Source organism: Lampetra fluviatilis, chromosome 39, assembly GCF_964198595.1.
Source record: "Lampetra fluviatilis chromosome 39, kcLamFluv1.1, whole genome shotgun sequence".
In the NCBI taxonomy this organism is placed as follows: Eukaryota; Metazoa; Chordata; class Hyperoartia; order Petromyzontiformes; family Petromyzontidae; genus Lampetra; species Lampetra fluviatilis.
In genome coordinates this window covers 9709027-9732697 of record NC_136313.1, presented here as the reverse complement: position 1 = coordinate 9732697, position 23671 = coordinate 9709027, and the positions used below count along the sequence as shown (strand labels likewise).

The window sequence follows — 23671 nt, the reverse complement described above, 5'->3', positions numbered from 1 at the left end:
CGTTCCCAGTCCAGCACGCGCTTCGTTTACGCGACAAACCTTCATAATTGTGTCGGGTGGTGGCGGGTTTATCGACACATCTTTACGCGATGTGGCCCAAAAGGCCTCTTGGTCGCGAAACTGACTTAATGAAGGCATATCGTAATTGCCGATGGAAGAGTTAGAGTGCATCATCTTGGTTTTTTCGGTAAAGTCACGTAGAAGGGAAATAATAAAATAATAAAAATACAACATAATAAAATACAATTCTCACGACGTTTCGGCCACAACGCAAGCAGCTGCTGCCAAGCTTGGTGGTGTTCATTCAGACGCTGTCTTTCCGACAGCCCTGTTCTTCACCTGAGGGCGGCTGCTTGCGTTGTGGCCGATACGTCGTGAGAATTGTATTTTATTATGTTTTATTTTTATTATTTTATTATTTCCCTTCTACGTGACTTTACCGAAAGAAGCAAGAAGATGAATCCCTGCAGTCACGAACGCTTTAAATCGAAGAGTTAGAGTGCCCGTCACCCTGCACCATGCAATGGAAGCCCCTTTCCGAGCGAGCACTTTCAGGGCTGCATCTCTACCTCCACCTTACACTCTTACGGACGTGTTCCACAGTTCTGGTCCAGACGTCTTGTGACTACCATTCAATTCTCTAAAAACTTAACGTGACTTCTTTTTTTAAAAGGAAGGTTTATTTCAAACGAAATCAATATGCAAACGGGGAAAAAAATGTTTGGCAGTCAATTAATTGTGGGTCACAAGACTTCTGGACCACCCTGCACATTCACACAAAAACACGACAATCGTCAATAACACTGTTCATGTGGCCTTGACAGAAAACAAATATTACAGGCGACGTTTCGGACCGTGGCCCTTCTTTATGACACATGGCCTTTTTCATTGTGCTGTGAAGAAGGGCCATTGCCCGAAACGTTGCCTATTATAGATGTTTCCTTTCAAGGCCACACACACAGAGTGTCGTTGAGCAACATAGTGCATGTTTCTGTTTGTTAATTGTGCTTGTGCACCACTACCAAAGTAAATATAGCACGGCAAATTAATTACTGATTTCCCCTTACACTTTCTGCCACAATGGTAATGATACCGGGTGGATTAACTCATCCAGTGTCGATTCGTGATCCGCCACAATGTTGTGAGTCGTCCTTCCCCAGCACCGCCGATGAGCTCGCTTGGCGACGTACGGTGCCAAAGAAGTTCAAAGACAAAGATCCCCCGTGTAGCCTTAACAGACGGTAGGAGCAAGTGCTGTTAGCGAGCACCTATGAAGGCCGGAACGGTACACGAGGGGGTGGGTGGCCAACACCACGCCCGGCCGCCTTTGTCTCCCCAGTGGCGATGTTTACACACCGCACCAGGTACTCATTTGAGGCTGAGTCGACATAGGGGAGGTCCAGGACCGATTCAGATAATCGTCGCCGGCGTTGGTCGTGAGGGGGACCACCAGGGCATCCTTCCAATCCTGCGGAACCTGTCCTAGTGGTCCAGACTGTTGTTATGATGTCATGTAGGGCAGTCTGTGCACAAACGCCACCCTCCCTCAGCATTTCGCTTGGGAGGTCATCTCTGCCCGGTGCCTTTCTGGTCTCAGACTCTGGACCGCCTTCAGTACTTCCTCAACGGATGGCACCTCAGCCAGCCACTCACAGGGGGTGACTTCCTCCTCCAATATTTGAGGCACCGCAGCCTCGGCAAGGTCATCCCCACTCTGTCCCACGATGTTTTCCAGGCTGAGGGATTCCCCCTCCCCCAGGACCTCACAGAAATGCTCAGCAAATCTGCAAACCTGTTCCTGGGGGTCGGAGATTGGACCACCGTTCTTTCCCCTAATGATGGTAATACGTGTGGCGCTACAGGTTACTTTTTTATGGAATTACGTAGGGATTTGTGATCGCGGGCCATTGAGCAGACTCCATCTCCTCAGCAACCCGCGAATCACTGTTACATTGTTTGTGTGGCTTTATTTTGGTGATTTTGAGGACGGTTTGGTCTGGCCATGTTTGTTTGTTGTGGTACAGAGTTAGCCTGATAACTTTAATCTAAATAGTCTTATGGTTGTTATTGTTTGACTTGCATCCCACTGGGATTTTTTGCACACAACGTTGAAATGCGGTGTTGTTTCCTGGAAGACTTTGCTGTTTCTTCCAGGATTTTTCTGTTGCGTGTAGTCACTTTAAGATGTTTCTCGTTCATGTTTTGTTGCGGTTGCACCCGAGTCAAGAGCCGCATGGCTCACAGGGTTATACCGAATACAGTACATGAAACTGAAATCACAACAACAACAATAGCCATTCGCCACTAAGTGGCGGTGACGTCACCACGACGCTTGTGCCAGGCCATGTGCACCTTGAGGCTACCACGTGAAGTGTCGAACGCCCGCTGGCAGGAGGCCACGGGGCAGACCCAGGTGCCACGGGTCGACTGACCGAGATGACCGAGATGACTGGCTGATGCACCACCTGTGCCCCCTACTGTGCCAACTTGCTGTGCTTTAGCCACCCGGCGTTCCGCTCGTTGTTGTGAGCGTCGCTCCTCCGCCCTCCGTTGTTGTTGGAGGGCGACTGCCTCCAACTGCCCAGTAGCGTCCTTCACGAGCCTCCTCCACTGAGGCCGATTTTGACACCGCTGGTACCAGTCATCGGCACACACACAGTGAAAAAACTGAAATCACACACAGACACACACACACACGCACGGGAGAATCGGCTTGTTAATCGACTCCCTGTTGAATCGTGCCCGGGAATCGAATCGCTCCCGCTACTGCTGCGCACCCGTGGACCCGGATCGCAGAACGGAGGCCGCCTGCCGCCTGCAAGTCGACATGAGCAGCAGTAGCAGCAGCAGCAGTATCAGTAGAAGCAGCAGTAGAAACAGCAGTATCAGCAGCAGTTCGCCTCTCCTGGGGCTATCAGCGGCCAATTGAACGGCGTTTGGGGACTGATTGTGCGTCCGAGATGGTGTTCGAGTCGCTGGTGGTGGATCTGCTGAACCGCTTCCTCGCCGACTACGTCGTGAACCTCGACACATCGCAACTCAGCCTGGGCATCTGGGGGGGTGAGGAGGAGGGCGAGCAGTCGCGCGGAGCCTGCTGCTTGTTGTTGTTGTTGTTTCTTGTTGTTGATGTCGTCAAGGGTTCCAAAGCGGGTTGGGCGCACAGGCGCATTTTCCGGAACTCGGCCCCGGCCAGCTCCGCGACATAATTGCTCTGTGTGGCTTTGTCGGGTTTGTTATTTGTGTCGCTCGATATTTTCCGGACATCAGCCGCTGTTTAGCGCTGCCTTGGCAGTGTAGGGCTTTGTCGACGTAAGGCACTACCACTACGACCTGTGATAACGCCTGCAGGATTGTAAACCGCGTTCCGATGGTCGTGGGTGAATGAACACAACACGGCGAGGTTGGATCTGGCGTGCCAAAGCAATTACCGGCTTAAATGCATCACTTGATTATAAATTGTGTGTAATTGCAAATGTCACGTTGTATTGTATTATAAAAGTGCCAATTTAGGTCAGTTTGTGTCGGTTAGAAGTTAAATTTAGTGATGGATTGGGGGGGTTTGGACAGTTTCACTTGATGAAAACTACGTGTAATAATAGTGTTAATACAATGGTCAGCATGTGTTCACAGCAGCTGTGTTTGTGTGTGAGTGTAGGGCGTCTTCATGTGCGTTTTAGGTAGACTCGGCATGAAATGAGCGCTCGATGCGGTTAACACGAGCGACGGGGATACAAAAGTGGCCGGGCGTGGTCGCACGTCACACTAGCCCTTGAGCACTTGCCCCAACAGTGTTAAAGGCTACACAGGGGATCTTTGTCTCATTCACGTGTATGGAATTGTTCACGTGTAGGGGTGTGTCTGTGCAATGTGCATGTCGATGAACCTGCAATCAAAGTGCACCTAGCCTGGCACAGGTGCGGTCGAGTGACGGCTGTTGTTGATGTCGGTGTCTGTGTATAGGGGAGCGGTAGTGTAGCGTTAGCACGCTTCGATATGAACCCTGACTCGCTCCTGGGACTCCCCTAGGTCGACTCGGCCTCAAATTAGTATTTGGTGCAGTGCGTAAACATCGCCATCAGGGAGACAAAGGCGGCCGGGCGTGGTGCTGGCCACCCACCCCCTCGTGTGCCGTGCCGACCTTTATAGGTGCTCGCTAACAGCACTTGCCTATACAGTGTGTTAAGGCTACACGGGGGATCTTTGTTGTGTGTGTAAGTGTTTGGGTGTGTAGGTGTTTGTGGGTGTTTGTGTGTGTGTGGATGTTTGTGTGTGTGGGTGTTTGTGGGTGTGTGTGGGTGTTTGTGTGTGTGGGTGTTTGTGTGTGTGGGTGTTTGTGGGTGTGTGGGTGTTTGTGTGTGTGTGGGTGTTTGTGTGTGTGTGGGTGTTTGTGTGTGTGTGGGTGTTTGTGTTTGTGTGTGTAGGGGGTTCTGTGTGTAGGTGTGTGTGGGTGTGTGTGGGTGTTTGTGTGTGGGTGTTTGTTTGTGTGTGTGGGTGTTTGTGTGTGTGGGTGTGTGTGGGTGTGTAGGTGTGTGTGGGTGTGTTTGTGTTTGTAGGGGGTTCTGTGTGTAGGTGTTTGGGTGTGTCCTTGGCTGTGTTTATGGGTGCCTCGCCTGTTTTTGTGGGTGTGGTTATGTCTGTGCGTCTCTCGGTGAACCTAGCCTGGCACATGCGCCTTGGCGACGTCACCGCCGCGCCTCGTTGAGAACGAAGGTTGCTGTTTACATGTCTGTTGTATGTACAGCACATGTGGTGAGCGGTGGCGCAGTGGTTAGCGCGCTGCACCACAATCCCAGCCACCATTCTGGGTCATTGCTAACATCAGTGGCGAGAGATACAGGAGCTGGCGCTGTCTCCCCTAGGTCGACTCAGCATCAAATGACTACATTGTACAGTTTGTAAAGATCAGCAATGGGGGGAGATGAAGGTGGCTGGGCATGGTTCTGGCCACACCACGCCCCTCGTCCACCCAGCCTTCATAAGTGCACGCTCGCAGCCTTGAACAACAGTCTGTTCAAGGCTATATGGGGGATCTTTGTGTATGTGTACACGTACAAACAATATAAGTCAATGTGTGTGCATGTGTGGAAACCACATTGCAATTATTCAACGCTCTAATATTATGTAACTTTAATATGACGAGTTTTGAATGCTGAATTACAATGCAGTTGCGCAATGCATGTGAATGAAAATGCACGCATGCTCATGTCCTACTTGAAGCTCATAGTAACTCGACCCTTTCATACAATGAATGGGTCCAAATCTTGTGGCGCTATTATGCAAAGCAGACGCTAGACACAACAACGAAATGCCTCTACCCAGCATTGCCATGAGTACAGAATAATGTATCCACAGTATGTTTGCAATCGTGTACATCACTGCCATCCATACCCAGTGCTGTTGTTCTGCAGTGGTAACTATAATAATTTATACCCAGTATTGCAATGTACTACGTACACTATAACCTACACCCATTATTCGAATGTACTGTACAGCTTAGACAATCGTGTGTACACCCACTGCAGTAACCTTAAACATGCACAGTGCTACCATTCATACATAACAGCACTTTGGTATGCACTCAGTAATTCGTACACGGTATACAGCAGTCGACACAGCATTGTAATTTGTGTATATTGTGCATCGTACACATTGCTGCGCAGTGAAACGTGGGTGCGTGGGTCGTTTTAAAAGGCGAGGGTTGTTGGAGCGTGCAGATCGGGGAAACTTCAAACCCGCTGCAGTTGTACGATGGCGCAGGAATGTGGCAGTACAGCAAGTAGGTGCAGACTTTTGAGTGTTATTCCGATGTAAGTTGCTCTGTCCCCCCCCCCCCTTAATGTGCGCAAAGCCCCCTGCTTGAAAAATAATTGGACGAAAATATCGACGCTGGCCCATCCTTAAATAGCCAGGACACTCGGTGAGGATTTCCCGGATAAATGGATTACGTCATTAGAAACCTCACTTTGTCTCCAACTAACCCCGTGCATTACATTTTAATCGCTACGACCCTGACATACACACATGCTAATATCATCCCCGGACACTTAAAATTATACTTGAAACACTACTAGCTCCTACATTAATCCAAACACTGCGAACCATAGCACCGGCATCAACTCTTTACTTTAACTCGCACCGAAACCTAATACTAAACCAACAGTAATGTGAACTAACGCTACAAATACTCACGTAAAACTAACTTTAACTTCAGTAACCTTATCTCCTATCACCGAAGCACGGTATCGCAATAAATATGTTCTATGTTGCACAAACCCTACTACTAACATCGGAACACATTTTTCCCAGTGACTCTTACAACAATCCGAGCACTAACTACCTAACACTGACCCCACACTATCGAATCTACCCCATAACGATCAAGTCAAGGTCATGAGGTCATCATGGCCAATGTTGCCATTTCTCCTGCCAGTTCCTGAACTTGTTTCAACTTCGACGCCTGCCCTCCCTTATGCCCCCTCACAGTGTCTCCCACCTTCTGGATATCGTTCTTCCCTTGGCCAGTGGCATCCGGATGCTGAATTCAACCCTAATTTCTGAGTTGAGGAAGCAGGGTCCACGAACTCATTCTGCGTAGCCGCCTTCGACTGTCCCCGAGCGGCCTACACAGGCCTTGCTCATCTGGTTGAGGGCTGAGATAGAATGCGGCAAATACTTTCAAGAACTCGCGTCGGTGTGTGGTGGATGGTGGCCGGGTGAAGCACTGGTCGGTCAATAGCCATGCCCTCCAGAAGTTTGTTTTTATTGAACTATTACAAATAAAGTAGCAATAGGTTTTTACCCTTTTATCTGGCACCAAAAACTGACACCTTTATACAAGGGATCATGTTTGCAATAACCACAACACAAGCAGTCAAAATGCAAACAAAAAGAGACAACTCTGATAATGATATGCACTGTCCTTGAAATTGATTGGTCCACACCCGAGACGGGGTTTTTTAGAGCCTCGTCTCCACTGGTGTTGGACCAGATGACGCCAAAAAAATCCAAAAATTTGATGCCTTGAGTTTCCTGGCTGGCTGCTGCCTGGGCTCCTCTCCAGCTCGACACTAATCCTGTTGTTAGTAGCTGCTGTGGGTCGTTGTCACCGAAACGGCGTTAGAAGTTCGGAAGACATATAATAAATAGCGATCATAGAAAACAAACTCGCAATACACATCTTATAATTTTATTACGTATGAAAGCTAATTACTTTTGAGTGGTCGGAGTACAGGATTGTGAGAAGTTTAAAAATGACAGCTCTCTGTTAAATTTTGTTGCAGAGCAACGGGTTTTTTTACTCGTGAATAATATTAATAATGACCATTGTTTATCCTGGAAAGCCTCACGTAGAGTTTCATGACTCCTTTTCATGAAGGTCCTGTTACATGGAGATGTTTGCTCAAGTCCATCAGTGAGTGGTTGGCTTCATTTGGCAATAAACGGGAGTACATGGAGAAAACCCACCATGCATATGAGAGAACAACAATCAAAGCTCTGCAAGGATATATCCATCAGTTGTTTACATACTTCTTGCTGCCAAAGCACTCTCACTCAGTTAAAATACAGCACTTTAGCCTAGGACAGTTTACCCTAACCAGGTATATGCCCGTATTCTTAATTTACTGTTGAGCTAGGCCACTTAACGATTTGGCAAAATGAAATTGTCACGTGGTGCACGGCGATTATTATTTCAGCTCGCTGGTGAATTTAAAGAACGATTCTCACAGGCAAATTTAGAAACCAGATATTATTTGGCTTGAAACTGCATTACGCATCTTTAGGACAAGGTCCAGGAAGTAGGAATAAAATCCAGAAGATTAGAACAAAATAATTATAACAATTATCATGTTAAACGCTTGTACATGTGACAGTTTATTTGATTGGAAATGTCGGGTAGTGGAGGTGCAACAGAAATTTGCCTTGGCCATTATATGGCCTAAGCCAAAAACCAATTAAGAATCATGACACCGCCTATGAAAATCTGCTTGTTAAATTACATTCCCTCACAACATTAAGTCTGTACACTTATTGTGACAGCGCGGAATATCAGAGGCTTTTTATTTTATTACTTTGCTGGTTTACTCACTGAGTCTCATGACCCTTTTTCAGGAGGGTCCTTCCAAGTGTTTGCAGTCACGGGTGATGATTGCTGAGTATAATCCTTCAAGTGCACATGGCCTGGCACAAGCACTGTGGTGATGTCACCGCCACGAAGTGGCGAACGGCGGTTATTGTATAATCGAGATTGACTAATATGCACACATTGGCCTGCCTACTCTTGCGAATTATGTCACGGGGATGTTTAATACACCCGCAGTATATTACCAGGGCGGCCTACTGGGGTCGAACCGTGAACCTCTGCAGAAAAAGGCAAATGTGCTACCACAAGGCTGGGTCAATGTTAAAACTGCCAATTTGATGAATTGCGAGCGAGTGTTATATACAATCAGTACATGACAAGCAGCTTTGGAGAGACACGTGCTTAAACAGCGGCAATTTGTCGCGACCTTGCTGACGCAGCTGCTGGTGACACATGGATCAGTTAAGTCACATAGCAGAAGAAAGTTGTGCGAATAATATTTATTGATTTATATTTAGCGACTTGCTTACCTTTCCTATACTTTGTGCTCCTACCGGTTTTTTTTATTGTTGTAACTTTCTGACCCCCTGCCTCTACTGGACATCTGTGAAAATAAACTCCTTAAAAAAGTAAAAAAAAACAACGGTTTTATTCACAACTTCGTTTAACTCACGGTGGAGAAGTACGTCAATGATGCGGCACCTGCTCCCACATCAACGCTTACTTGAATTAATTGATGACTTTATAAATTAATCTTCAATGTACAACTTTTGTTTGTGTGGAGTGAGGGTGCCTGTAACTCGTTGACACGGAGCAGGTGCGCCTGAGACGACACGTGGCGCCTGCTTCTTGGGCGAGGCGGTTGGAGAGTTGAGGGACTGCGACGTTTTTGACCTACACATATATATATAAATAATAAGGCGTCCATACAAAATGTAAATTGCTTTAAAGTAGCGAATTAATTGATCCATTAATACCGATTTTGATACAGGCATGCATTGTCACCGGATCTGAGTTCGTGTGCAAAAATTGATTGGACTTCAGGAAGTCGACTCAATTTTGATTACAAGATTTGACCACGACACAGGAATCAAGTTAAGTAAAACCGTTGAATAAAACCGTTGAAAAAGAGCTTCATAGCTCATCGGATTCCTCCTTGGTCTAAATCAAGCTTCTGATTCTGAAGTGTCATAGCCTGCCCTGCCACAGGGCATGGCTGTGCCGCTATGGAGAGATGTCCTCACGCTCGGGGTGATATTCCAAGCCCTGAGCCAAGAGTTTAATGTTCGCATTTCTATTGCGGGGGTGACAGCCACCGTTAAATTCCCTACAAAGTGGCACTCAATTTATCGACCCCTGAGGGCTGATGGGCTCACTCAATATCAAACTAGGATTGTGAACTTTCAACATTCGGAATGCGAGCCGCTCACTCTACCTGGTGAGCCACTTGGCCGGATCTTGTTTAATTGTCTCACTCCACCTTGTGTGTAACTTGCAAATACTATTATGTTTGCACATTTCTCATTCGAGTTATCGTTCAGTGCTTTCCTCCCGTAGCTAAAACAATTATGTAACTACTGTATGGTTTTTTCGGTAAAGTCATGTAGGTAAATAATTAAATTACATAAATTAAAACTAATTTTTTTTTATTAAATACAATTTTTACCTACGTGACTTTACCGAAAAAACTAAAGAGTATGAATCCTTGCAGTCACGAAAGCTTCAAATCTTGAATTAAGTATGTAACTACTCTTGGCCCAGCATCGAAATGCTGAAATGCTACTTCCTGCAAATTCCTCTTGAGATTACACGTAGCAGCAACATCACAAACCTCCTGCGCAAAACGTGGCAGTTCAGTTTTCCAAAAGCACTCCAACGTGATCGCGACTCCTTTATTCCGTACGTCTCAAGAGGAAGTATCCGCGTCGTGATACGGCAGAAGCTTTTTGCTGTACAGTACTCTTGCTCAGTTTTTGTTGGCTTATTGGTGGGATTTTAGCCAAGATGTCCTTGGTGAGCCAGGTGTGGCAGCTCGCGTCTGCGTTCCCAGTGACTTGAAGGTAAGGGCGGCATTGCAGTGGTGACAACTTGCACCTTAGCCAGGAATGTCCTGGGTTCAATACCCGACTCGGGCACTTTTCTCTGTGGGAGTTTGTATATTCTCCCCCCGGTTTTGCATGGGTTTGCTCCAGTTTCCTTACATAGCTGACCACTCCACCCTCCAACAATGTAACTGGCATTAGCCAAACATCCCAATGCTGAAAAATTACCTGAAAATTACCCTATTGGGATTCATCATCATCACGATCCATGGGCAGATTGCATGTAAGTGTCCTCTGCACATTTCGTCATTTGTTTCCGTTTTCCTGTCTTGTGGCGATCTGCTCAAGATTTGGGATTACACAGAGAGGAATAGCTCCACAGCTCAGCCTACTGCTAAAATAGTCTTGAGACTCGGGCCTTCCCGAGTAAACAAGCGTATGTAATGTTAACGACGAGGGTTGGTCGATCTCACGCAGACATGAAACTCCCACACCTGCCGAGGCTGTGAGAGGTAATGGAGATGGCAGTACAGCAAGTGGGGTTTGTGAGTCAGGCGGTGTGGAACTTGGAACATTATCGGCTTGTATCTCGTGGGGTTTCCCCTTGTACTCCTGTTTTTTGTAGCATGATAAAGCTCCTTGAAAAGGAATTGGCGAAATAATTCCTTTTCAAGGAATTGGCAGGACCATCCTGCGTACAGGTCTTGAGACTCGATACGTTGCTATTACTGTCCAAGGCTTGCTGCCATCACAGGAGACGTAACGATTCGGCAATTAAAATTGATTCTCACGTTCACGATACATGCGTAGAATTGCGTGCTCCAATTTTTTTTACGTTTAAGGCAAATTATATAAAAACATAACCTTGTAAGCAAATTTGCAAGAAAAAAACAACGTGGTATAAGACGAGACTTTACAAACGAGACGAACATTAAAACACATCATGGGATCTCTCTTGCCAGTATCAAAATATAAGAATATGTTTTACCCTTTCTGGCAATAAAACATTTGTGTTAAGATGTTCACATCGAGCTCTCAATGTCCTGATGGTGGCATTGTCTTTGTGCTGTTGGCCTTTTGGCGTCCTCTGGTCGAACGCTGTTTAAGACGAGGCTCTAAAGAAAGCTGTCTCAGTGGTGGACCAATCAGTTTCAAAGACAATGCACATACTGTCAGAGCATGTTTCTTAATTTGCATGTTCACCACAAGTATATGTCGTTAATGCACACATGATTCCTCGCAAAAGGCTTCTGTTTGGTGTTTTAACATCTTAACACAACTGTTTTATTGCCTGAAAGGGTAAAACATATTGTTATATTAAAAACACAATGTATGATTCTTGATCCTGAATGGTGAATACCAAATCTCAGGAGAGGTGGCTTGTAAATGTGCTGAGTAGTCTGTCCGTGATTACTGCGCATTGGGCCGCAACCATCATAACTGGTTTTTCCGGAACCATAGCGGTCGCATTGTTTCGCCAACGTGCAGAGCTTAAAATGAAACTCCGCAATTCCCCAATGCGTGTTTGCGTGACACAGAGAGAGAGGGGGGAGATCCGAGTCAAGAGACTTGGCACCGACAAATGTACATTGTTGAGAAATGTACTTCTACAATGTAAGACGTGTCATTTGTCAGTCTGCTAGGCACGGCATCTGTTTGAGTAAATATTATTATGCGTATTTTAATCATCTGGGTTAGGCCACACGGTAGTTTTTGTGCCAAAGTTATTGGCACTAATCGCCCCTACGACGCAATAAAATGGTCACGTTTCCAAACGATATTTTTTTCATTTGCTTCATGAAGCTCAAAGCAGTTTGAGCGAAAAGTCCTCTCTTGATGTTGAATTCAGCCACGAAAAAATGTCTTGAGCCACCAGCGATGAGGATCTTTATCGGTGAGAATTTGATTGCTACATTGGTCATGCGTAAATTATGTATTTGCATAAAGGTGGCATTCTTGACGGGTGGTGGAGGGTTAAAGACGAGAACTTTGGCGTGAAACTACCACCAGAGTTTTAGACATTTGAAAGCTCTGCTCATTTACGAGCCTTTTTGAGTTTGTCATTGCGTTGTCGTATGCCGGCAAATCTGGGAAATGCTTGGCGGTCAAATTGAGTCTTTGGGGAGCACTTAAACTGTGAAATTTCATGGTCAGTTTTCTGGTTGACTCTAAAATAGGGGAAGACGACAGCTCGGACTTCAGAGAGCTACCCATGGCCATGAGAATGCAGCAAGGCTTAATAAAATATTAAATGTTGCACCCCTTTGTCAATCCACTGCTGGATGAAGGCTTTTCCATGGTGTCGTTTGACCATACTTCACCACACTGGTCAGTGCAGGTTGGTGAAGGGGGTTGCAGGGGTGGATGCGCAGGAACGGCCTGGGCTCACCGTAGTTACTGTTACTAGCCATGGTCGGGAGTTGAACTTGGGTTGCCGGGATCATAGTACAGTGAACTAACCACTGCGCCACTACCCCACCGCTCCACCCTAAGGGTTCATTATTGAGCAAAAATCCGGCACGAGTCGATCTCTGCCTGATCTTAGCAGTTTTTTTTTTGCCTAGCCCATGAGCAGCTCAGCGTGCTTGCGGTTTTGCGCAGTCAGCAGGAGCCAGGGGAATCGACGTGGACAGGACGGACAATGCGCAGTTTTCTTGGGGACGTGGGCGGGCGAGCGGGCCGGCGGGCGGGTGGCTGAGCGGGCGGGTGAGCGGGCCGGCGGGTGGGTGAGCGGGCCGGCGGGCGGGTGAGCATGCCGGCGGGTGGCTCAGCGGGCGGGTGAGCAGGCCTACGGGCGGGTGAGCGGGCCGGTGGGCGGGTGAGCATGCCGGCGGGTGGCTCAGCGGGCGGGTGAGCAGGCCGGCGGGCGGGTGAGCATGCCGGCGAGCGGGCCGGCGGGCGGGTGAGCATGCCGGCGGGTGGCTCGGCGGGCGGATGAGTGGGCCGGCGGGTGGCTGAGCGTGCGGATGAGTGGGCCGGCGGGTGGCTGAGCGGGCGGATGAACGGGCAGGGGGGTGGCTGAGCGGGCCGGCGGGTGGCTGAGCAGGCGGATGAGCGGGCCGGGGGGTGGCTGAGCGGGCCGGCGGGTGGCTGAGCGGGCGGATGAGCGGGCAGGGGGGTGGCGGAGCGGGCCGGCGGGTGGCTGAGCGGGCGGATGAGCGGGCCGGGGGGTGGCTGAGCGGGCCGGCGGGTGGCTGAGCGGGCGGGTGAGCATGCCGGCGGGTGGCTGAGCGGGCCGGCGGGTGGCTGAGCGGGCGGATGAGCGGGCCGGGGGGTGGCTGAGCGGGCGGATGAGCGGGCCGGGGGGTGGCTGAGCGGGCGGGTGAGCATGCCGGGGGGTGGCTGAGCGGGCCGGCGGGTGGCTGAGCAGGCGGATGAGTGGGCCGGGGGGTGGCTGAGCGGGCCGGCGGGTGGCTGAGCGGGCGGATGAGCGGGCCGGGGGGTGGCTGAGCGGGCGGATGAGTGGGCCGGGGGGTGGCTGAGCGGGCGGGTGAGCATGCCGGCGGGTGGCTGAGCGGGCCAGCGGGTGGCTGAGCGGGCGGATGAGCGGGCGGGTGAGCATGCCGGGGGGTGGCTGAGCGGGCTGCCGGGCGGCTGAGCGGGCCGTGGGGCAGGCGCTGAGCTGTCCTGCGTCTTGGAAGGGGATGCGGTTGGGGAGGGGGGCGCAGGGTCTGGGCGTGGTCGAGGTATGTGAGAGGGGATGGTCACTTGGCAGTAGCCCATTTTGACGATAGGCCTCTCCTTTTTCAAGGTAAACCAAGGGGTGGATGAGGGGGGGGGGGTATTTATGGGGGTGATCGCCCCTCCCTCTACTACCATTGAGACCCCGAAAATTGGTATCTTATTGGCATTTCGCAGACAAAATGTTTGGATATTCTTTGGATCTTTTGGTAAAGCCACGTAGATAGAAAATATAATAAAAATATCACGACGATCGAAATGTTGCAACGCAAGCAATCGTCATCAGGTGAATAAATTTGTTATTTTTTTTTCACCTGATGACGATTGCTTGTGTTGAGATCGAAACGTCGTGATATTTGTATTATTTTTTCTATCTACGTGGCTTTCCCGAAAGACCCAATGAATATGAATTCCTGCAGTCACGAAAGCGTTAAGTCCAGATTTAAAATGTTTGGAATTATTTTTAGTTCATTTAAGGCCCGAATTAAAAGGCTTGAAATATCGGGTCTGGACAAATCTGGGGTTAGTTAGTTTGCACAGAGAACACAGCAGCAGATTTAGCACATGGAAAATAATAAAAACATTGTTAATCCATTCATAAAAATGCTACATAAACAAAAAACTTGAAACGTGTTCTATACATAGTGGAGAGTTGTTTTTTTCTTCTTGGTTCTTTCGGTAAAGTCACGTAGAAGGGAAGTAATAAAATAATAAAAATAAAACATAATAAAACATAATAAAACAATTCTCACGACGTTTCGGCCACAACGCAAGCAGCCATCCTCAGGCGAAGAATGAAACACCCCAAGCTTGGAGCGTATATTTAAGCTGGGTTAGAGGGGGGGGAGGTGGGAAGAAGAGCGCCTAAACAAAATAATTTGCATATCAAGAGGAATTCAGCATATGGAAAATGCGTAGGAGGTGGGCGGGGGGGGTTCCAAATCAATACTATGCCCGTGCATTATGCAGGATTAGCAGCATCAAAGGGGGGGGGGAAGGGGGGGAGCATTAACAAAGGAAAGGAATGTTAGTATGTAGCTGTAGTTACTAAACAACCACGTAAAAAACTACAGTATAAACTGCATGACAAACTAAAGTATAAACTACATAGCATCATCAGTAAACTTACTATACTCTACAATAAGCTGAGTTACTAACAGTAAGTAATACATGAAAAATTCTACGTTGTAAAAATTATATAATATGCTTCCATCTAAACTTTATTCTCTTACATCACACGCGTCTATACCGTACTATATACTTCCATAGGCAAAACCAACATTAAATTACATACTGTATTGCTATAAACCACCCTATACCTTATACATTTTTAATATAACACTATGTATTATTCTACCCACCCTAATGTGTATCAAAATGGTTTATTACGTCCTTCCAGTGATTGCTAAGCCAGAATCCATCTTCTCGGTTAAAATTGTCTCTGTGTTTGTAAATGTGGATCGCCTCATGTACGAATCTCTCATGATAGCCAGATGGCTTGCAGAGAACCTCTGTCTTGGAGAAGTCAATGTCATGTGAGCCCACTGAGTTGTAACAGTGATCTGCCACGGCTGAGGTGTTTGTCCTACAGTGTTTCAGGTCAGCTTTATGTTCACGGATGCGGTCCGAGACATGTCGTTTGGTTTCCCCAATGTAACTGCTACCACAGAGGCAACTTAGTTTGTAGACACCAGGGTACTGTATGTCTGGAACCACATCTTTTACAGACGGTACCAGATCACGGATTTTATGTACTGTGTTGAATCGGACCTGGATCTTGTGTTTAATCAGGATTTTGGAGATCTTTTTTGTGACCCCAGCAATGTAGGGTAAGGTGATGGTCTTGAAAGGCTCCTCAACAGGATCCTTCTTGGTGGTTGGAGTGATGGCTTTGCGGATTGTGTAGTCGGAGTAACCATTAGCCTTAAGAGCTTGGCGTACGTGTTTGAGTTCACTGGAAATGTGTTCATGGTCGGAGATGCATTGGGCTCTATGATATAGAGTCCTGATGAGGGAATTCTTCTGGGATGGATGGTGGTGGGAATCCGGTTTTAGATAAGCATCCGTGTGGGTGGCTTTCCTGTAGACAGAGTGGCTCATTGAACCATCAGGTCTCCTTTTGATTAGGACATCCAAAAAGGGGAGAGTTGTTTGGCAACGTTTATATGTTTGTGTCGAAGTTGGCGACTGATGGAAGCGGGCAGTGGCGTTACTGTATGGGCTATCCGTTTGAAATTCAATAAATGAAACATTGAAAGCGTGGGACGTTGCAGTTTTTCTCAAGCCTCACTGCTCCGCTTTTAAATTACCGTTGGCCCTTTAAGACCACGATTGGTATTCGAGGCTTCGGGACTGAGCGAGTGTCGATCGATCTCGGTGCTGTCAATGCCGTGAAGAAAGAAGAAAAAAACTCTCCGCCAATTTGTGACCGCGCCGCAGACCTTTCCAGCACCAGAGCGAGGGTCATCCGTTCTCCGGCGTCCTTTAGCGGCGACCAGATCCACGTTGGCACCGCGGTGACGTCACGCCGCGGCTTTTCTTCATCGGTGCCGCCGTCCGTGGGAGTCTTCGTCACGCTGAATACACGGAGCGATTCCCGGGCACGGAAGGGGAGACCGCCACAGTGGGAAACTTGTCCAGCCTGCCGTAGCTCTGTGCCCGGGCAGGTCCCACGCCGGACACGGCGGGGAGGGTCTAAGCTGTGTTAAATGAACTTCTCATTAGCAGAGCCTCGGGGTGCGTGATTAGTCAGCCTTGGTAGATGATGGACAGAAGAGAGTTGAAAATACGGAGTTTGTTTTTAAGGAGAAGCAGAAAAAAGACGGTCACTGCATCGCGTGCTTTCAGATGGACTTCTGCGGCCGTCTGGAATGCTCTTCCTTCTGATATTAGGAAGCCGCTAGAGCTATGCACTTTTAAAGATTGAAAACGAATTTCTTTAGAACTGCTATTTTGTGTTTAGTTTGTTGTCCTTCCCCCGCACCTCCGATTAGCACAGTTGACCGCGTACTGTGCGAAAAAAGTTCAACATATGCAGAGTAGGAGTAACGTACAGTGTTGTGATGTTTCCCCACATCACCCCCACTGCCACCACCACCAACGCTACCACCCATCGCAATCACAACACCTCCATCACCACAACTACTGCCACAATCGCACCATTCACCACCACGTTTGTTAGCTCTGTCCATGCAGCACACATCAAACAACAAACCCCATCTCTCCTGACCCTAACATTCAGAGTATATATTTAAACTGGAGGAAACCGATGAGCTCTGAAGCTCTTTTTCACAGTGGTGGAAGAATGTCACTTTCCTTTAGTTGGGGTCAGGCTATCCATGGCATAACCACTGTTTTCTCCTCCAAACAGTGGCACTGATTTCATCCAACTCAAACCAGGAGTTGAACTCGCACGATTCCGATTGGGATCGGCTCGCTGTACTCCGTGAGCCAGCTGGCTGACCCTACAGCTTGCAAACACCCGACCGCCGCCGCCACAAAAGACAAAGATCCTCTGTGTAGCCTTAACAGACTGTTGCGGAAAGTGCCGTTAGCGAGCACCTATGAAGGCCGGCACTGTGGCACACGAGGGGCTGGCGTGGCCAGTATCACGCCCGGCCGTTTTTGTTTCCCTAGTGGCGATGTTCACGCATCGAACCAGGTACTCATTTGAGGTTGAGTTGACCTAAGGGCAGACCCATGACCCGTTCAGACATTCGTCACTTGCGTTGGCCGTGAGCGGGATATCGAACTCGGGTCGCGGGGGTTCGTAGCGCACTCCGCCGCCACCGCCACCCGCGTCTCCCAGCCTCTGTCCGCGCCGCACGCCACGCGTCGTGTTGGTTGCGGCTGTCAGGGAGTGGTCGCCTCGCCCCGACAGTAGCGCTCGTCCCGTCACCCCTCCCCGCGCACTCTCTCCCGCTCGCTCCCTCGATCTTTGCCTCCGTTGCACTCTCGCGGTTTTCGCAGTGGAGCATGCGGGGACTGTTAACGAGCGCGCTGGGCAAAGCGGCCGTGCCCAGCGGGTGCGGCGTACGCGTGCGGGCACCTTCTGGAAGGTGCCCCCCATGTCGCCTTCTGGAAGGTGCCCGCTGCCTGCCAAGCCCGTTGGCAGCGGAGGGAGCCACGCCCGAGCGTGCGGTGGGGTGGACGGTGCCAGGCAGGGTGAACTGCAGCGCTAGCGGCGCTCTCTCTATGTTGAACTTCTTTCGCACCGTACGTAGCCAGCTGTGGTGGATCGGAGGTGCGGAGGAAGGACCACAAACTAAACACAAAAAGCAGTTGTAAATAAATGATTTTTATTTTATTTGGATCGGGTCAAAAACGAATAGATAACGAAGAAGGTAAGAGTGGTAGTGTCCATCTCAAGACAAGCTAGGAGAAAGTGTTCTCGGATGGTGAGAGGGACATGTGAGTTACGGTTAGGGGTGCCCATCTCAGACAAGCTGGAAGAAAGCTAGCTCGGATGGCGAGGGGGAAATGTGACAAGAAGAAGTAAATCCATAACGGAAGAAACGTTGATGGATGTGGAAGCACCAGGTTGGAGACCGACAGAGAGGCCGACAAAGAGGTCGTTTCAAAGCTGTGAATGAGGTTAAGAGAAGCACTTAGCAGTGGACGTGGAGGTGATGCCCCAGGACTGGAATAAGTGGACAGAGGGGAGCAAGGAGGCAGTGAGAAGACATGAATCCCTGCCCACAGCACAGCAGACACAGCACATAGGGGCCGAGTAAGGTGCCCACGTGCAAAGACAAAGATCTCCCCCATGTCGCCTTGAACAGGCTGTAGTAGCAAGTGCTGTTCGCGAGCACCTATGAAGGCCGGCACGGCACATGTGTAACACACATACACACGGGGGCACCTCAACTCGGAGCCCTAGTGCATGGCGTAGATCTTGGCCAAGTGTCCACGCAGCGTGTGTTGTGTCTGCATTTGGATTCGATCCACGAGGTCCATGTGAGTCGTGATCTGGGTGAGGCTCGGGTCTCCACGCGCCTTCCTCGCATCCTTGATTTGATTCTTGAGCTGTTCTGCCTCCTGGCGGAGTTGCTCCACCTAACTGCCTTCATGTGCTGCCAGTGAAGCAACCAAATGAAATGTGTGTGTATAAACCTGACGACCTGTGTTTCGATTCCCGCTCCCGACCAATAACAGTGGCGGATATTTTAATCGGTCCTGGGCCTCCCCTAGGTCAACTCAGCCTAAAATGAGTACTGTACCTTGTGAACTGTGTAAACATCGGCGGGGGGGGGGACCAGCAGCCGGGCGAGATGTTTGCCACCAACTCCCTCGTGTGCTGTGCTAACCTTGATAGGTGGTTGCCAACAGCACTTGCCCCAGCAGTTTAATGAAGGCTATACGGGGAATCTTTGTCTTGTGTGAGTGCTCCCGTGGCCAGGAATAGAGAGGTAAGGGTTAATTAAAAGTAAACCAATAAACAGATCACAGCCCTTTGCCAATCCACTTCTGGACGAGCGTCTGCACATGGCCTATATTGGTCATGCCGATTTGTTGAACCGTTCCTAGGACCCGTTTCAGAAGTCACTCGCCACTGACATTAGTCGTGGTTCGGAGTTGAACGCTGTTGGTGGTTGATGATTATTTGGTATCTTCCGCGTGCACGGGGATTGCCTCTCGATCCATCATTTGATTGCCTTCATCCGGCAGTGGGCAGAGAATGGCAGGTGTGGACAGCACTGTTTTGCGTTAGACGCGCGAACTCTGCCTTTGTCCACAGCACCCAATTACAGTGCAATTTTGGATTTATCTTCCACAGTCCCTGCCCCGGTGGAGAAGTTGATTTATTTTTTATTAGGCCCCTCTATTAAACCAAACTGGATGTTTTACGACTAGGGCTGCGTTACAAACTCGGGGCATCTGTAATGTTTGAATTGCATTAGCCTGTTACCAGGGGCGCAGCAGGCCTGATCAAATATGCACACATTACACAGGCCACAATATTTTAAAACGCTGCCTCTGTGAGAGATTTTAACTTTTAAAGTAAACATGATTAAGTAGGTGAAGCTTGCTGTCAAATATTTTCTCAGTAAACGGGCTTGGTGTTTATTTGGGCTGATGTTATTCCTGTAGAAGGCTTTCTGCTGCCTCTTATGCGCCCATGCACGGGTCTCGTCAAGAGTTACTGGTTTTTACGCTTTATTGAGACATTTTGAGAGTGGTTGTCGCAACTCCCCCATCCTTGAGCCATTGCGCCCAAAATATTTTTCAGTCACGCTAAGGGTGGCAAATGCTAACAATGATTTCCCGGAAGCATTTTTGTTTACAGATCACAAACAAATGTGTCTCATAGCAAAGTCTCCGTGGTTGCTCCTTTCGACACGAATGTTACGGGAAGGGTGCCATAATCCGTCGGATAGAGAAAATAATTTTGGATAGAACTACATCTACGAAATGAGTGAGTGTAAATATAAATGTGTCTTCTTGGTTCTTTCGGTAAAGTCGCGTAGAAGGAAAATAATAAAAATAATACAAATAAAACAATAAATCATTCTCACGACGTTTCGGCCACAACGCAAGCAGCCGTCCTCAGGTGAAGAACAGGACTGTTGGAAAGACAGTGTCCGACAGACCTGTTCTTCACCTGAGGACGGCTGCTTGCGTTGTGGCCGAAACGTCGTGAGAATTGTATTTTATAATGTTTTATTTTTATTATTTTATTATTTCCCTTCTACGTGACTTTACCGAAAGAACCAAGAAGATGAATCCCTGCAGTCACGAAAGCTTTAAATCGAAATTTATAAATGTGTCGTTAAACCCGCCACCACCTGACACAGCCAATTAATAAGATTTGTCACGTAAACAAAACGTGCCAATTCCTTACTAGTTCAGCACACCAGTGTGTTGGAGAGTCAACCCACTACAACATTTACAATTCGAGTACTGTGACGTTTCGCCGGTAATTACAACGAGCATCATCAGGCGACAACCACAGTAGTGGAGAAATCTTCCTCCTGTTTTGGTCTTAAATCGAGGGGATAAACGTGATGTCGTCACTTGCGAGCCAATCAGGTGGCAAGACCAGAGGTGGGGGGTTAATGTAGTCATATACATTACAATGGATTTATTTTATTGGTCTCGAAAGCCTTATGTTGGAAGAGTGTTTATAGGATGGACAGTGTACATACACGAAGATTTCTGCTCATGGTGGATGTTGCCCATGGTATAATCATGGTTGTATTTACCACGTTAGGTGGTACCGACCAAACCCCTCGGCTCATGGGCTGCTTGGCTGATCGTCCTGGTACGTGCGTCACTGTGCTGCGAGGCCAGCCCTTTCGAAGCCTCAATTGATCAGCAACTTTTCTCGACACTTTTAATGCCAGTGAAACAAGTGGACTTGGCTATTTTTCATGCAAAGTACAGGAGGATAATTGTTGAGGGTGGATCGGGGCCAGACTGATTAGCAGAGAGTTAAACAAGAGCTAGGATGGAGCACTCTTTGACAAAGCAGAACTTTAAGATACATCGGGACGTAAACCCAGCGCCGCCTGTTCGCCTAAAATCACGGCACCCCTTCTGGATCACAGCAGCCTCACTCCACGCCACAAATACAAATGGAGGCGAGAGATGGAAGCGAGAGTCTGGATTGCGGCAGACGTCAAAAATCAACGCCTCGTACGGCGACCCTTCCGTCGAACCTGCCGGTCTCAACCTTCCACGCCGCCGACGGTCGACCATCAACCGAATCGGGACCCGGGGCTTGTGGCCGATGCGGCCGCCTGATGCACAAATGGCGATTCAAAGATTCGGCAGCTTTCGAGTGCGGCTACGAATGCCAAACCATCGACCACATCGTAAACACTCCGCTGCTGCTGCTGTCTTTACTTCTTTAAAGGAGGAATGGACGAGATCCACTCTGCTTCTGAACAGACAATTTAGTGGATAACAAATCTAAAATTACATCTTTAATCTGCTGTTATTAATCTATACGAAAGAAGAAGATCAACTCTGTAAACGATGAGAAGACCCAATCGCAACAGAATTTATGCAAGGCCATGCGCCTCGATACATCACCCCCCCTCTAAGAATGGGGCCCATTGTTTTCCCTCTAGGGCAGTGGTGTTATTGACCAATGTTTGGAGTTTTTATCATTATTCGCTTTGGAGATAGGGCAATCTCCACCGAGCAGAATGCGTACTTGCAATGTTCGTGAACCCAGGCAACTGGGTGGAACAGAATGCATCTCTGCCAACGCGACACTGTGGCGCCGTGCACGCTGTTGCCACTTCGCCCGTTTCGTTTGTCCGCGGAGGGGAGAGAAGGGGTTGGCACGGGACACCGGGGAGGGGGTGGCGGTGCCGCGGGGCGAGAGGGTGCGGCATGTGCGGTAAGGGGAAACTCTCGCGACCAAATTTAAGAGCCGCAGCATGAACGGAATCTGACCGTGTGCCCGAGCCACCCGTAGAGCGCCGTGGGGAGGTGGGGTGGGGGGGTTTCTCTGTTGAAATGCTTTGCCCACCATCGCAATTGTAAACACTGCTGGCAGTTGTACGCGTGGTAATGTATAATTCAACGGATGTCTGATTGGCAGCACAGTGGCTCGTGCAATGTGCCATGAACCCAGCGACCTGAGGAGTGCGAGTCCCGTATGAACGGCGGAAGTAGAATTGGCTGGGTGGCTGTGGCGGCACTGCTGAGATGCTGGATTCAAATCCAGGAAGCCGCCTGCGATTTTACAGTCACCAATGACTGTAGGAAGAAGACCCATCACGTGACAATTTTGTTGTGCTCTTAATTTGGCTAAATTTGGCTACATTCCAGCTCTTGAGAATTATAGTAGTGATGCAACATTACGCTCTGAGGCAATTGCTGCCCCCTTGCTGTGTGGACCAGATGTCACTTGAAGGGATCTCAGATGTAGCTCTATGATATCCACATTCACCCGTGCTGCATGTGCGCGCCGGCTCTCGTGTCGTCCCCCGCCCCCCCGTGTAGAGGAGGGGCGAGCTGTCTGCACGAGCCTCGCTGGGCAGATAATTTACACACTGCGGATCGCAATGCGGACGACCCCACACCGCTCTGCCCCGTCTTTCGCGATGTCTTGTCGAACACCCGTGTCTGCATGCGCGTGCATGTGTCTGTGTGTGTGCCCCTTCGTGATGCCGTTTGTCCGCACAGTGCATCTTGTCTGGCTCAAGCTACTTGGCAGCATCGCAGCCGCTTAGTGGTGAACGCCAGCCCCTGTTTGTGTGTGTATGTGTGTTTGTGTGTGTTTGTGTGTGTGTGTTTGTGTGCGATCAAGGGATGGCTCCCTATTGGTCAACCACGTTATGTATGCCGATGATTTGGTAATAGCTGCTCATTCAGAAGAGGAGTTGGAGACGCTGCTGCTGAGACTGGAGCGTGCCACTAAGAGGTGGGGCCTTACCATCAGCCCCACCAAAACTAAGCACCTGCCTGGGTATTTTGTACCATCGGGCACTCCACCCCCACAACTCCCAATCGGTGATGGGGCAGTTGTGGAGAGAGTGGAGAGTTTCCCATACCTGGGCAGTGTGCTTATGACCGGCTCCAGTTTATCAGCAGAGGTCTCACTCCGAATCAGTCGAGCGGCAATATCTTTTCATCGGTTGCGTAACGCTGTGTGGAAGCTACCTGGTCTGTCGCTCCGCACGAAGCTTCAGGTCTTCTCGGCCACGGTCATTCCCTCCCTTCTCTACGCTTGCGAAACGTGGACCCCCCTAGTGGAGCATCTTTGCCGGTTGGAAACATTTAGGCTGGCCTGCCTACGATCCATCCTGGGTTTAACCAGGCTGGATTGTGTGAGGAGCTCACAAGTCCTTGAAAGATCTGGGCAAAGTCCCATCAGTGAGCTCCTCCGGCAGGCAAGGCTGCGTTGGCTGGGTCA

General features: G+C 49.1%; 1 protein-coding gene across 3 annotated transcripts in view; it reads left to right on the top strand.

Moving 5' to 3' along the window:
- Window positions 1-2782: 2782 nt before the first annotated feature.
- The window catches only part of LOC144945976 (intermembrane lipid transfer protein VPS13A-like), a 114577-nt gene continuing 93688 nt past the window's right edge, over window positions 2783-23671 (top strand). For all 3 annotated transcript variants that reach the window (XM_078874671.1, XM_078874672.1, XM_078874674.1), the window contains exon 1: window positions 2783-3060. In XM_078874671.1, the coding sequence (XP_078730797.1) occupies window positions 2961-3060 (100 nt within the window). In that variant the 5' untranslated portion in view covers window positions 2783-2960. The remainder of the gene's footprint in view (window positions 3061-23671) is intronic.